Source organism: Talpa occidentalis, unplaced genomic scaffold (assembly GCF_014898055.3).
Source record: "Talpa occidentalis isolate TD23 unplaced genomic scaffold, MPIMG_talOcc4v2.1 talOcc4.12, whole genome shotgun sequence".
Taxonomy (NCBI): domain Eukaryota; kingdom Metazoa; phylum Chordata; class Mammalia; order Eulipotyphla; family Talpidae; genus Talpa; species Talpa occidentalis.
The window spans coordinates 866,418-879,093 of NW_023601212.1; the positions used below are offsets into that span (position 1 = coordinate 866,418).

General features: G+C 64.3%; 1 protein-coding gene across 1 annotated transcript in view; it reads right to left on the reverse strand.

The window, feature by feature from the left end:
* Positions 1-362: 362 nt before the first annotated feature.
* The window catches only part of SESN3 (sestrin 3), a 29,713-nt gene continuing 17,399 nt past the window's right edge, over positions 363-12,676 (reverse strand). The window contains exons 5-10 of the mRNA XM_037504756.2: positions 12,198-12,434; positions 11,294-11,465; positions 9,911-10,029; positions 9,199-9,389; positions 4,264-4,408; positions 363-2,701 (exon numbers count right to left, since the gene is read on the reverse strand). Coding sequence (XP_037360653.1) covers positions 2,615-2,701; positions 4,264-4,408; positions 9,199-9,389; positions 9,911-10,029; positions 11,294-11,465; positions 12,198-12,434 — 951 coding nt within the window. The 3' untranslated portion in view covers positions 363-2,614. The remainder of the gene's footprint in view (positions 2,702-4,263; positions 4,409-9,198; positions 9,390-9,910; positions 10,030-11,293; positions 11,466-12,197; positions 12,435-12,676) is intronic.

Sequence of the window (12,676 nt, forward strand, 5' to 3'; positions counted from 1 at the left end):
GTAAAGGCCGAGCGCGCCCCGCCCCATCCGTCTCGCCTCATCTCACAGTCTGTGCCCGGCGGCCGTGGGGCGGTGACAGAGACGACGCGCCGAGCCCAGCGGCGCGGGCACCAAGCAAGCGGCCTCCCGGCTCGCCCCACTAGAGCCCGGGCCCCCACGCGTGGGTCCCGACGGACTTCGGGGTGGCTCAGCATCTGGGCACTTGGCGAGGTGACCCGAGCGCGCAGGCGCCACCGCTGGGGCCGGCGGCTTCGGGGCCGAGTGGACTCGGGTGGGCAGCGCGCCGGGGCCGACGCCGGGGCGGGGGCCGCGGGCGGTGGGGAGTCACCACATCACCACGACGACCAGACCAGGTATCTCTTTGAAAAATATCACATTTTAATATAAAAAGCTATACTATAAATTACTACATAGTAAATTCAACACTCTGGAAAAATACCACCCTGGAAAACCGCGTCAGGATTTCAAGTTTGGGTTCGACAGAGTCCGCAGCCAAGTCGCTGCAGAATGAGGCTCCCAGCCCGGGGGCCCGCGGGCTGCGGGGGAGGGGGTGGGGCACCCACACCTGCGTACCTGCTCCTGCCGCACCTGGGGGGACACCTGCCCGGCTCTGCCTCTCTAGGCTGGTCACGGGGGCGCACGCCAGGTTCAGCTTCAGCTGACACTCCGCGTCCGCCTCTCTCCCGGCCCTGACAGGCGCCGGGTGCTGAGCTGCAGACCCCGCCCTGGGGGACTGGGGAGCACCCCGTCTGCGGAACACCCCACCTGGCACGGGGGCGAGGAGCCCTCGCTCCCCTTGCGGTCTAGAGCCGTCGGGTGTTCTGTGGGCGTCTCTCCTCCATGTGCGTCCCTGTTCTCGCCCGCAGCGCAGGCCGCCTGCACGTTCCCGGGCTATCGGCCGAGAGGGTGACGGCAGCAAAGGACAGAGCCCAGGGTGGCGCAGGCCCCGACGCGAGCGCTTGCGCGGGCACCGCACGGCGGCGGCCTCCCCTGGACTCTCCGCGCCGGCTGAGGGCCGCCTCCGGGAGGCGCAGCAGCGCACGGAGGTGCCCGACAGCAGCCTTGGCATGAACTCTCCGAGCAAACACCCTTCCTTAAAAACGCCGGGAAATGTCTCCTCACGGGCATGATGGCGAGCGAGTCCCCCAGCCCAAGCCGCAGAGCTGGCCGCGCCACAGGCTCACGGCCGCCTTGTCCCCGCCGCGCCTGCAACGGCATCTACGGGGCCCGGCCGGGCGATGGGAGCAGGCAGGGCCGGGAGCGGCAGGGGCAGGAGACGCCAGCCACGCCGCTCGGGAGGGGACGCCCCGGGGTGCCAAGGAGCCCCCACTGCGCTGCGTACCGTGCGGCCGGGGCTCTGCTCTGAGAGACCAGCGTGTTGTGGAGAACCCGAGGCCCCGCCACGAACCAGAGAGCGACCCACAGGCGGGCCGGGCGCTCCCTGCCCCGCAGAGTGTGACCTCCGGGCGCTTCCTCCCCCCCAGGACGTCACGGCTTTGCTTCAGCCGTTGTCCGGCAGAGGCTCTTCGGGGAGATGCTTTGGCGTTACGGAAGGAGCGCCGTCCCCCCCAGCAAGGCCCGCGCCTCGCGCCGGGCGGAGGAGGAAGCCCCGGCAGAGCTGCTCCGGCTCCGCGGCCTCCTCTCCCCCACGGACTGCACCCCTGGAGCTGCCGCTCACCGCGTTAATGCATAGAAAACATTGTTCACCTTCGGGTAACAAACCGCTTAACCTATTTTAAGAAAAATCATGGAAAATAATCTCTAAAAGCCTAACGGGGAAACACACACAGGCGGATTAGCCGCCCTTCGTTGCTGAGACACAGGAAACACTGTGAGAAAAGGGAAATGTGCAAAGAAAATTTTTGGTCAGTCTTGAGCGGGAGCAGGCCCTCCGGTGCCGGCTCGGCGACCCCAGGGCAGCGCCGGGGGCCTCTTCTCGGGCGCCTGGCTGGGGGCGCGGCGCGGCCTGGGACACGGGCGTCTGCCTGGGACGCCGACACTCCTGCTTCAGCGGCGGAAGGAGCAGCCAGAGTTGGCGTTTCAGTGGCGTGCTCGAGAATTCATCGTGATCAGCTTCACATTAAAGCATGGGTGGCGGCGGCTTCGCAGTCCATGTTATCACCAATAGCAGTAAAACCCCAAACAGCCGGGGCCCGGGCGGCGGCCTCCCGGGCACAGGCCCGTGTCCGGCGAGGGCTGGCCCGGGGCCCAGGCTGTGCTCCGCCCGACTCAGGGCGCAGGCCGGGGCTGGGACGGCCAGAGTCAGCCCCACTATCCGATGAGCGATGGCGGAGGCAGACTGCAAGCACTCTTCCCTGTTTGTAAAATAAAAGGGGGGGCTACACGTACACACACACCCACAAGCGCTGAAGCATCAACAACCAGGTTCATGATCCGTGGCAGGCGTCCAGAGCCCACTGCAGGCCACGCGGCGCCGTGTCCTCGCGCCGTCCGGGGGACTGCTAGTGACGGTCGGCATCGAGGAAAGGCAAACACATCATTGCACGTCCCAGCCGCCTGCAGCCACGGCTCGACTTGGACTCGGGGGTCGAGGATCCGGACGCCGCGCCCCGGGCGGCTCCTGCGTCTGGGCTGGGGTGGCGCTGGCCGGCGCTCAGGTCAGGTGCCGGGTGATGGCGCGAAGGGCATACAGGAGCTCGGCCTGCATCCGCGCCTCCATCAGGAGCAGGTTCACGTGCACCTGGGAATGAGAGCGTCGTCAGCGCGGCCGTCGGAAGTGCCTGGTAAAGCTGCTCGTTCACATCTAGACACGCAGGCGGCCCCCGTGGGCGGGCGCTGGCCCGGTGCCGACGCCACCTGACACTCGCGCGACCTGGTGTGTGCACGTGGCTCCGAGGGCTGGAAAAAGACCCCCGAGCCTTACATTATCCCGGTAATTTTCAAGACTGTATGTTACGTAAAGCCAATGAGTCTTTTGGGTCATGAAACTAATTTTTATAAATGATCTTTTCCTACAAATAAACATTCTTCCAGCTGTCAGATTTTGTGTGGCTGAAAGTCAGCTACACTTCTTGCAGCCCATGCTTAGTCCTGGCAGCGCTTTTGAAAATACTCCCGGTTCACTTGAAAGACTCGGCTGAAGGGCCTCCCCTGGTGGCGCAGCGGTTGAGCGCCGGGTTGCGAAACTGCCTGCAGCCTCTGCAGCGCCGGTTCGATCCCCGGCTGCTCCCCGGCCACCGGAGGAGGGTCCCACATGGCGCGCAGACCTCTCCTGCTGCCCACTGCTCCCCTCAGCAGTGTACTTCCGTCCTTCTGCCTGCTCTGCTCCCTGCTCTGGTGAATTCTCTCACCCTCCCACGCTTCTGACTGTACCCAGTACTTGTATAAATAAATAAATAAATCTTTAAAAAAAAAAAAAAAAAAAGAAAGACTCGGCTGAAAAGCCGCCGGCTGAGGCAGCTCGACGCCAGCGCCCCGGCCGTCGGGCCGCCTGAGCAAGGCCCTCGTTGGGAGGTCGTGGGCGGCAGAGGGGCCAGAACGAATGCCCAGGTATTTTCAGAAGCTATTATGGAACCTGGTATTAATATTTAAATTATTTTGCTACCGTCCTACAGGCGGGGTATACCGTTGGGGAGACGGTCTTGATGCGTCAAGGGGATGTCTAGGTCCCACTCATGAAGGGAGAAAATCTCACGCAGTATATAAACGGGGCGTGAGGGCCCACGGGGGTGCCGGGGAGAAAATGGCTCTCTGAGGCCGACCGGCGCTAAGATTTTGAAAACTCCGATCCATATTGAGGCTGTGACATTTTCTGTAGAGATGATACAGGTAATTAGTGAATTTTAGGCCCTTACTCTGCAGTTGGGGAAACTGGTGTAAAATGGAGGTTCCTGGACTTGAAGGTGAAAAGACTGAGGATTTTAGGCCAGTTCCCACAACGTGGGGGCGCCCCTGGCCACACGTCAGGTCTAAGTCTTGAGTCCTGGATGTTTCTCCAGAGACACGGAGACTGCGCCACACGCGGCTCAAAGGTCTCCACCCACCGTCCGACGCCACGTCACCAAGCAAGGGTGAGAAAGCGCAGGTCCAGGCTGGTGACGGAGGCTGGGCCGAGCCCCCGCGCCCCTCATGACCAGGCCGGGCCTGTGTGGCCGACAGAGCAGGGCAGTTTCCACATGGACTTACCTGCTGGGCACCCAGATCTGCCACCCCCTCCCCCTGCCCCACGCTGAGCTCAGTCCCCGCACGCGAAGCCGAGTGCCACTGGCCGGGCCGGGCCGCAGGGAGCCGGGCGGGACCCACCTTTTCCGAGTGCGTGAACTGGTGCCAGTAGCTGTCGTACATGCGCTTGGTGGTCCTCTCCGGGTAGCAGGCCACCGTCTTGGCGTAGGCCTTCAGGCTGCGCTCCAGCAGGCGGCTGACCTCCCCGTAGTCGTAGTCGTCGTACCTGTGGGCAGGGCCAGCTCGTGACCGCGGCTCTGCCACCCATGCCCCGCACCCAGGGCCCCCCTCAGTGCCCCTCCTCAGTGAGACGCGGTCCTCCAGGCCGGCTGCCCCACATGCTAGGCAAAGCCGTGGGCACCCAGGGCACGAAAGCCAGCAGGGGTTGGTCGGGGGACCCACGGGGCATGGGAGGCAGGCGCTGCCCATAGGGGGCGGGTGGGGTGCCATGATGCGGCAGCTGCATGGAGCACGAGTGGGGCTGCTGTGGGCAGGGGCCTGCGCGGGCCCCTCCTGGCCAGCAGCTGCGACCCCAGGGGGACTCTGTGGGCCGGGAGGGAGGAAGAGCCTGAGGTGGGCGGGAGAGGGCATGGGTGAGGCGCTGGCCAGCGGACACCCTCTCAGGGACCGGGCGGGAGAGCCCGCAGCCAGAGGGGCAGTGGAGGAAGATGCCCCCACACGACGGGCAGAGTGGACGCCGGCCAGGCAGGGCGCCAGCTCGCCCAGGAGGCGGCAGTGGACGCGAGGAGGGCGAGGGACTAGTGGTAGCTTCCCGGGCAGGGTTTCCCTTCCCTTCTGCCCAGACCCTAGACTGAGTTCACAGGAGGAGCTGGGGGCTCCCCAGCTTTGGACAGCGGCGCCCGGCGGGCTCCTCTCACCTGCCCTCACGTGCACAGGCGCGCCACAGCGACGCGGCTGGTGTGTGCTCCCAGCCAGGCCGGCCAGACGCTCTAGGCGGACCCCGAGGGACCTCACTGCCGAGGAGGGAAGCGGGCAGGGGGCCGCCACCGTCCCCCGCCGCGGCGCTGCTTAACCAGGAGCGGAGTCCGGCCCACAGAGACCTTCCACGCCAGCTCAGCAGTAACACAAACCCTGGACTCGGAACGCGTGTGTGGACCGCAGGGAACTGCGTCTCTCTGCGCATCAGTCTCCACAAATGCCTTCAAAACTAGCTCACAAGAGCACATTATCCAAAAGCCTCCCTGAGTAGGAAAGTCAGTTTCACTCACTCGCTCACCCACAGGCCTCGCCACGCCGGCCTTCTGCATTCAGAGGCCCCTCGTTTACGCCCAGGCCTTTTCTTTCAGTGTCGCACGAGTTTGTTAGGGGGTCTCACTCCACGCCCGCCGCCAGCCCCTCAAAGCATCTCAGCGATGTTCTGCGTCCTCGCAGATGTCCCCGTCACCGTGGCCACGCGGGGCGGCAGCGAGCAGGGCGGCCACTTCAGCAACGTTAGTTCTTGCAGTCCCTGAGCTGGAGGATCTTCCTATTTTTTTATGTTCCACTTCTTTTAAAGTGTATCGCCAGCTACTTCATTCTTTCGATGCGATCGTCAATGGGACTGTTCCCTTGGTGTGTTCCCTCCTGGCTCCCCGTGCGCACGCAGTGGCGTCTTCAGTTTTCTCGTATACGATCGCTTTGTGACATGAAGAATGAACATTTTTACTTCTCTCTCAACTTGGATTTCTTTTCTTACTCTTGTTGACTTGCCCCCTCCAGGACTCCACTGCCATGCCCAACAGCCGCCATGAAACCGGGCACCTTCGCCTTGCACCTGATCTCTGAAGAAGAGCTTCCAGGTCCGCCGCTGAACTTCCGAGCTTGCCGTGGGTTCATCATACCCGGCCTGGACCACGCGGCGGCAGGCTCCCTCTGCCCCCATGGTATTGAGTTTTTATCAAAATGGATGTTGGCTCGTCCAATGCTCCCTCTGCATCTACTGAGACGACGTAGCTTTGTCTTCCCCGGGGCGGTGTGGACCGTGGGGACGGGGCCAGGCCCACTCTGCCCGGGCAGATGGGCCTTTCTATGTGCTGCTGCTGAGATTCGGGGTATTTTCACCTCCGTGCTCAGCAGGGATTTGGTTTGCAGTTCTCCTTCCTGCCATATCCCTGTCTACTGCCGGCACCGGAGCACTGTCAGCCTCAGGAGAGGGGTCTGGAAGTGTCTGAGAGGGGCAGGAAAGAGTCTCTCTTTGGCGCTTTGATAAAACTCACTATTGAAACCATCTGCCTGAGCTGCTGCTTCCCTCCAAGCTGGCTCTCGCTCAGCGCAGGTTTTCTTTCTCTTTTTAAAAAAATTACAGAGGGGTGGGCCTCCCCGGTGGCGCAGCGGTTGAGCGCTGGGCTGCGAAGCTGCCCGCAGCCTCTGCGGCGCCGGTTCAATCCCCGGCTGCTCCCCGGCCACCGGCGAGGGTCCCACATGGCGCGCAGACCTCTCCTGCCGCCCGCTGCTCCCCTCAGCAGTGTCCTTCGGTCCTTCTGCCTGCTCTGCTCCCCGCTCTGGCTCTGGTGGATTCTCTCACCCTCCCGCGCTGCTGACTGTACCCAGTGCTTGTATAAATAAATAAATAAATCTTAAAAAAATAAAAAATAAATAAATTAGAGAGCAGTCTTTAGTGATTTGTCTTTAAAAATTAGGAAAGAGTGGGGGCCTCCCCGGTGGCGCAGCGGTAGAGCGCTGGGTTACGAAGCTGCCCGTGGCCTCTGCGGCGCCGGTTCGATCCCTGGCTGCTCCCCGGCCACCAGAGGAGGGTCCCCCATGGCGCGCAGACCTCTCCTGCCGCCCGCTGCTCCCCTCAGCAGTGTCCTTCGGTCCTTCTGCCTGCTCTGCTCCCCGCTCTGGCTCTGGTGAATTCTCTCACCCTCCCGCCCTTCTGACTGTACCCAGTGCATGTGTAAACAGAACAAACAAAACAAATAAATAAAGAAATAAACATGCCTCTATTAAAAAAAAAAATAAATAAATAAAAATAAAAATAAAAATTAGGAAAGAGAAAGAAAAGGCATTTCGGTGTGCTAGCTACATCATACAGCGTTTTATATAAACCAAACGGTCAAAGAACATAAAAAGACTGGAGGCTGCATGAAAACAACGCTCCAAGAGCTGCAGAGGGAGGCGGACGCCCGGGGTCGCGGCTGCACAGCGGGGCCCGGGCCCAGCGCTCTGCTGAGATGGGGCGACTGGTTGTCAAACCACAGAGAAATCTGACCCTGGAGCGTCCATCACACGACATCGAAAATGGAGAACATGAAGCCTTGAAAATGAAAGTTCCAGACACACAGAAAGCGCAGTGTTTGAGAAAACCACAGGTTTGATGTTGGTGGAGTCGGGTCTCCTCCCCTGAGCGGCACGTCTGTGGCAGACGAGCCGGCTGCTCCCTGGAGGAAAGGCAGGGGCTGCGGCCCACGGTCGCCAGGAGCACGGCCGTGCCGTCGCACTGACCAGTCTCTTCCGGGGTTTGGCTCATTCTCTTGCTGACGGATCTGGACTCCCAGTTTAAAGGGAGCTTGAAAACGGGCAGGGCTTGCGTGATCAACAGAAACATCAGCCAGCAAAATGAGGAGAGCCCTCGTGAACACACGCGTGGTTCTCTCCAGCGCGTAAGGCCAAGGATGCCCTGGGACGCGCCCGAGCGGGGAGGCGTGCCCGCGGTGGGGCTGGCATGGTGGGCGTGCTGCTCGCGCCTCTCCGCCCGGCTGCGGCCAAGAGCTGGGTTCTAACCAGCCCTCCAGAAGCGCGCGCCGCGTGACATAAACATCACAGACCAACTGCAGCCTGCGCTGTCCTCCCACTCACTGCTCTTTCCAGAAAGCCTGCCGGTTGCTGGTGGCATCTTCTCAAGGCAACTGTTCCAAAAGAGATCCTGCTCTCAGCGCGGAGACACACTCGCTCCCTCGGCGTGTTCAGCGGCGCCTGCAGCCCCTGGCGCTCGGCCGAGGGAGGATGGCCCATCCGTGAGCCCCTGCGAGGGCCCCTCTCCGGGGCTGGGTCTGCCTGGGTCTGCTCCGTTTGCAGCCCTTCGAGCTTCCTGACCTGGATGTCCCCCTTGTTTGGGGAAGTTCTCGCCACGGTTGCTTCGGTGGGGTTTCTGCCCCTCTCCCTGGGGCCCCGTGACGCGGGTGCTCCCGAGGCTGTCCCACAGGCCCGCGCTGTCCCCACTTGCGGCTGCCATCCTGATGCCCCCCGCCCTAGGCCTACTGAGCCGCTGCGGAGCTCTCTGCTGTGCTGACCCCCTGACCTGTGTTCTGCGTGGAGCTTTTCCACACTTCCCTCAGCACGGCGCACCCTGAGCGCGCACGGCCCTCCTGACTCCAGCAGGCGCCATTGTGCCTGCGGTCTGAAAACTTCTTCCCGGAGTTTGGCTCATTCTCTTGCATTAGGGTCTCCCCAGGGCTCTGTCTTCACCCACCAGCGGGGCCTTCTCACGCTGCCTGGGGCTCTGTGCTGCCTGTGTGGGTGCAGCGGCGTCTTCCTCCAGGCCGCTGCCAGCACTGGGCTACAACCGCCGCCGGCTTGGCCTCCGGCACTGTGCTGAAGCCTTGTCACCGCTCAGGGTCACTGGTGCTCAAGAGCCCACGCAGGGGGGTGGCCAAGAACCCGGCCTAGGGGGCGAGGAGGCCGCAGCGGTGGGGCTTCCCTGGGGCTGCAGCTGCCTGAGTCCAGGTCACCGGCCGCCTGGGGCCCACGCTGCTCGCCAGGAGCTCCAGTCTGTGCTGGCCCTTCAGCCTGCTGGCCCGAGCCCATCCTGTCCCCCTCGCTCTCAGGATCCTGGGGGGCTCTCAGACCCACCCCGACTGGCCCTGCCCTGTCCCAGGGCTGTTGCCCACCCCCCGCCCCGCCCCAGGGAGGGGTGGCTCCAGCCCTGGGTGCGGCAGAGACAGATGGTGTTAAAGAGGGAAGCGGCCTATAAAACGGACCCCATTTCTAAGTCGGGGTCCACGTGCAGGCACCCCGAGGCGTGGCCCTGAGGGGTCAGAGTCCCCCTCGGGGAGCGCACCCCTCCCGCGCACGCACCTGATCCCGAACATGCAGTGGACGTAGTTGAACAGGGCGCGGTGCAGCGTGGTGCTGTCAGCGTCCTCGCGGCTGGCCGCCGGGCCGCAGGTGAGGCTGCAGACCATGCGGAACTTCTCGTCCAGCAGGTGCCCGATGTCGGAGTAGAGTCTGTTCACCAGCGAGAAGCCCTGGTCCTCCCAGGTGTAGTCCTGCGGGAGGAGGGTCACGCAGTCAGGACAGTGCCATCCCGGCCCCGCCATGTGTGCTGCCCGCCTGCCAGGGCGCTGGCCCGGGTGGCCGCTGGGGATGACCTCTGCCCCTCCTGTGCTCAGCACGGCACCACCGTGGGCCTCTCCAGGGGGCCCAGACTCCTGAAATATCCCCACGGGCCCAGACCTATGGGGTGACATGGACAGAGACAAGGGACCCCGAGGGGCAGGGTCTGCTTCCCTCGGGCTCCCGGGGCCACATTGCTGCCGCCGTGGGTCCCGGGAGGGGGGACGCATGGCCTGACACCCTGCAGCACCGGGCCTTACGCCCGGCGCCTTTCATGACAGGGGCAGCCTGTCGCCTGGGCCCCCAAACCCGATGTGGGGGAGTTTGGTCTTGTGGGGTGACTTCAGGACTGACAGAGCCGAGGCCTCCTGCCTCCTTGCGGGGACACCGGAGTGACGCGGCTGCGGGGGGTCAGGTGAGGCCGGGGGGCCCTCCTCTGCCCAGGACGGCCCACCTGGGCGCGGAAGGTGTGCAGGTGCTCCTCTCCCCGCCGGGCAAAGTCCTCGTACCCGAAGCCGGGGTCCTCCACGTACCGCGAGACGTCGGACGCTGCCATCACGTCCTCCTCCAAATCTAGGCAGAGGGAGCAGCAAGGAAGGTGAGCGTGCCGCGCGGAGACAGCTCGGGCAGCGGAACGCAGCCAGGTTTTCCACCAATTTTAATCTTTCTCCTGGATTTCTGAAGGAACAATATTGACTTCGTGGCTCGACTCACAGAAACAGTACTTGCTTGGGACACAATTTCATCACCAAATCCTGGCAACGTTAATAATCACTCAGTTACCCAGGCGGGAAACAGCAGCTGAGGTGGAGCATGTCAGCAGCAGCAGGGGAGGGAACGAGGTTTACTTCTCTGGGGATGGCAACGGGCAGAAGCTCCGCCCGCGCCAGGAAGGGGCGCCCACGGGAGGCCCAGACGCTCAGATGCTCCCCTGTCGCCCCCACGGGACCAGCCCACAGGGCTCGCATGCTCAGGAGGCCAAGGGGCAGCTCCTCAGCTCCCCGCCTGCACCTGCATCCCCGCCTGCGTACCCCACCTTCACCCCCAGGTCCAGGACCCCTGTGAAGGCGCCTGGCGTCCCCCAGAGCCAGGCGGGAGGGGCCGAGGGGCTCCTGCCACGCCCCCAAACTGGGCCAGGCTCATGGCGGGCGCCCAGGCCTGTCCACATCTGCCCAGGGCTGCGACTGCCGGCCGCAGGGGCAGGCTCCTGAGGGCAGGGGGGAGCCGGCAGATGCCTGGGGGGTGAAGGGCCGCCCAGGCCTGCTGCTCAGAAGCCTGAGGCACGACCCATGGCTCGCAGCGCTGCCACAAGCTGCCGCGGCCCACGGCTAGCGAGAGCCGAGACCAGCCCCACGTGGCAGCCGCCGGGACCAGTGACAGAGGGAAGTGCTGAGAGACCGAGGCCCGGGGGGGTCGGCGTGGCTGAGTGGCGGTCACTGCGTGTCCTGGGTCTCAGTCCCAATCAGAAAGTTCCCTCCTCTTTCAAAGTCTCTGGGGTATTAGGGAAAAAATGTGCTCTTAAGACTAAGGATTCTTAGCTTTTAACATGGAATGAATTCCTCCAGATTCAGTCTAAGCAAAGGACCCAGCGGTCACTCCGGGGGCGCCCAGCCCTCAGCTGCCTGGCAGAGCGGGGGGCAGCCCTCAGGCCCGCCCCGCCGATGGGCTCTGCTGAAACAGGATTTCAGAAAAAACAACGAACTGCCATCTCGCCTGGCAGGCGAGGGCTCTGCGGCCTTCCCCTGCGTGAGGCTGCCCAGAGACGCCCTGGGGGGCAGGGGCGGGGGGGGGGGGTGTGACCCGCAGGGCTCCGCAGACGGCAGGGAAGAAAAAATACCTGAGTGAGGAAACGCGTAGAAAGTGTCCCCAGAGACCACGAACAGACCGTCCTTCTCCGACTCCAGGCGCGGGGCCAGGTCTTCCTGAGACGCCTCTTCGTCTTCCCGTCCCCCCTGAAGCCCCTTCATTCTCTCCATCAAGGCCTCCAGCTCGCTGAGAGAACCGACGATCTGGAAGCAGACAGGACAACGCTGGGTGTCAGCGCTGTTTGAATGTCCCTTGTGACAGGGCAAGCCCCACAGAAAGTGGGGTCCAGGTTCCCTGCCCCCAGCTCGGGGGAGCTGAGCGTCCAGGGGAAGCTCAGACGGGGCAGGCCGAGGCGCTGGTGCCTGGTCTTCACGTGGCAGACGGTGAACCCGCTTAGAGCGTGCAGGTTTGGGGGTCCCGGGTGCCCCTCGGTCTGCCCACTGGCACCCCCCACTGTGATCAGTGGCGTGGACACAGCAAGCTCCTCAGCGTGTTTCCCACTAACCCCAGAGACAACTGCATGACGGCTGCAGACGCGCTCAAGAGGACGCTGCTGTCCTGGCCGTCGGGCCGTCCGCGGGCGCGCGAGGCTGGGGGGGCTGTTCCACGTCCACGTGCTGAACGGACAGGCTCAACGCGGGAGGGCGGGCGCCGCCTGCTGCCCGTGGAGCTGCCCCCCTGTGCTCTGAAAGCGAGGCAGCGGCAGCGGCCCCTTCGCGCCGCCACGAGACGCAGCCCTGCTGTCCCACGGCCACGGCCACGCCGCGGGGGACACCCAGCCCGGGGCTGTCGGGCGGCGGAGCGCCGGCCCTCGCGGCGCCTCTGTCCTGCAGGACGGCGCGGAACATCCGGCCCGCGGCAGTGAACGGCGGCCAAGCCCGGATGCGTGGAATGTCGGGGTGCCCCGGGGGCGAGGAGCAGACAGGCGGGCTCACCCCGAAGCTGCCGGCCGGGAGGGCCGCGTTCTCGACGCCGTTGTCGTTGGCCAGGTCACAGGCGCAGAAGGGGCCGCGCGGGGCCAGCCTGAGGCCGGGGGCCGCGCCGGGGCCGCGCTCGGGGTTGATCCCGCTCCCGAAGACGAAGCTGGCCAGCGCGTGGTAGTGCGCCAGCAGGACCACCGCGTGCACCAGCTCGGGCAGCGACCAGTTGCTCTCCCCCGTCCGGACCAGCTTCTGGAAGGGGCCAGTGGGAGGGGAGGGGGAGCTGCTGAGCCGCGGGCCCCGGGAGGCCAGAAGGGGCTTTGGGCAAATAAGGCCGCGTGAAGCCACGAAGCCGAGGGCCGTGAGGCCGCTTCCCAGCCCCCACGGGAGGCCCCACGGGAGGCCCCACGGGAGGCCCACGGGAGGCCCCAGGGCAGCTCGCCGCGGGGGCGGGGGGGGGTGGTTGAGGAGGACGGGGCGGGGTCCAGAGGGTC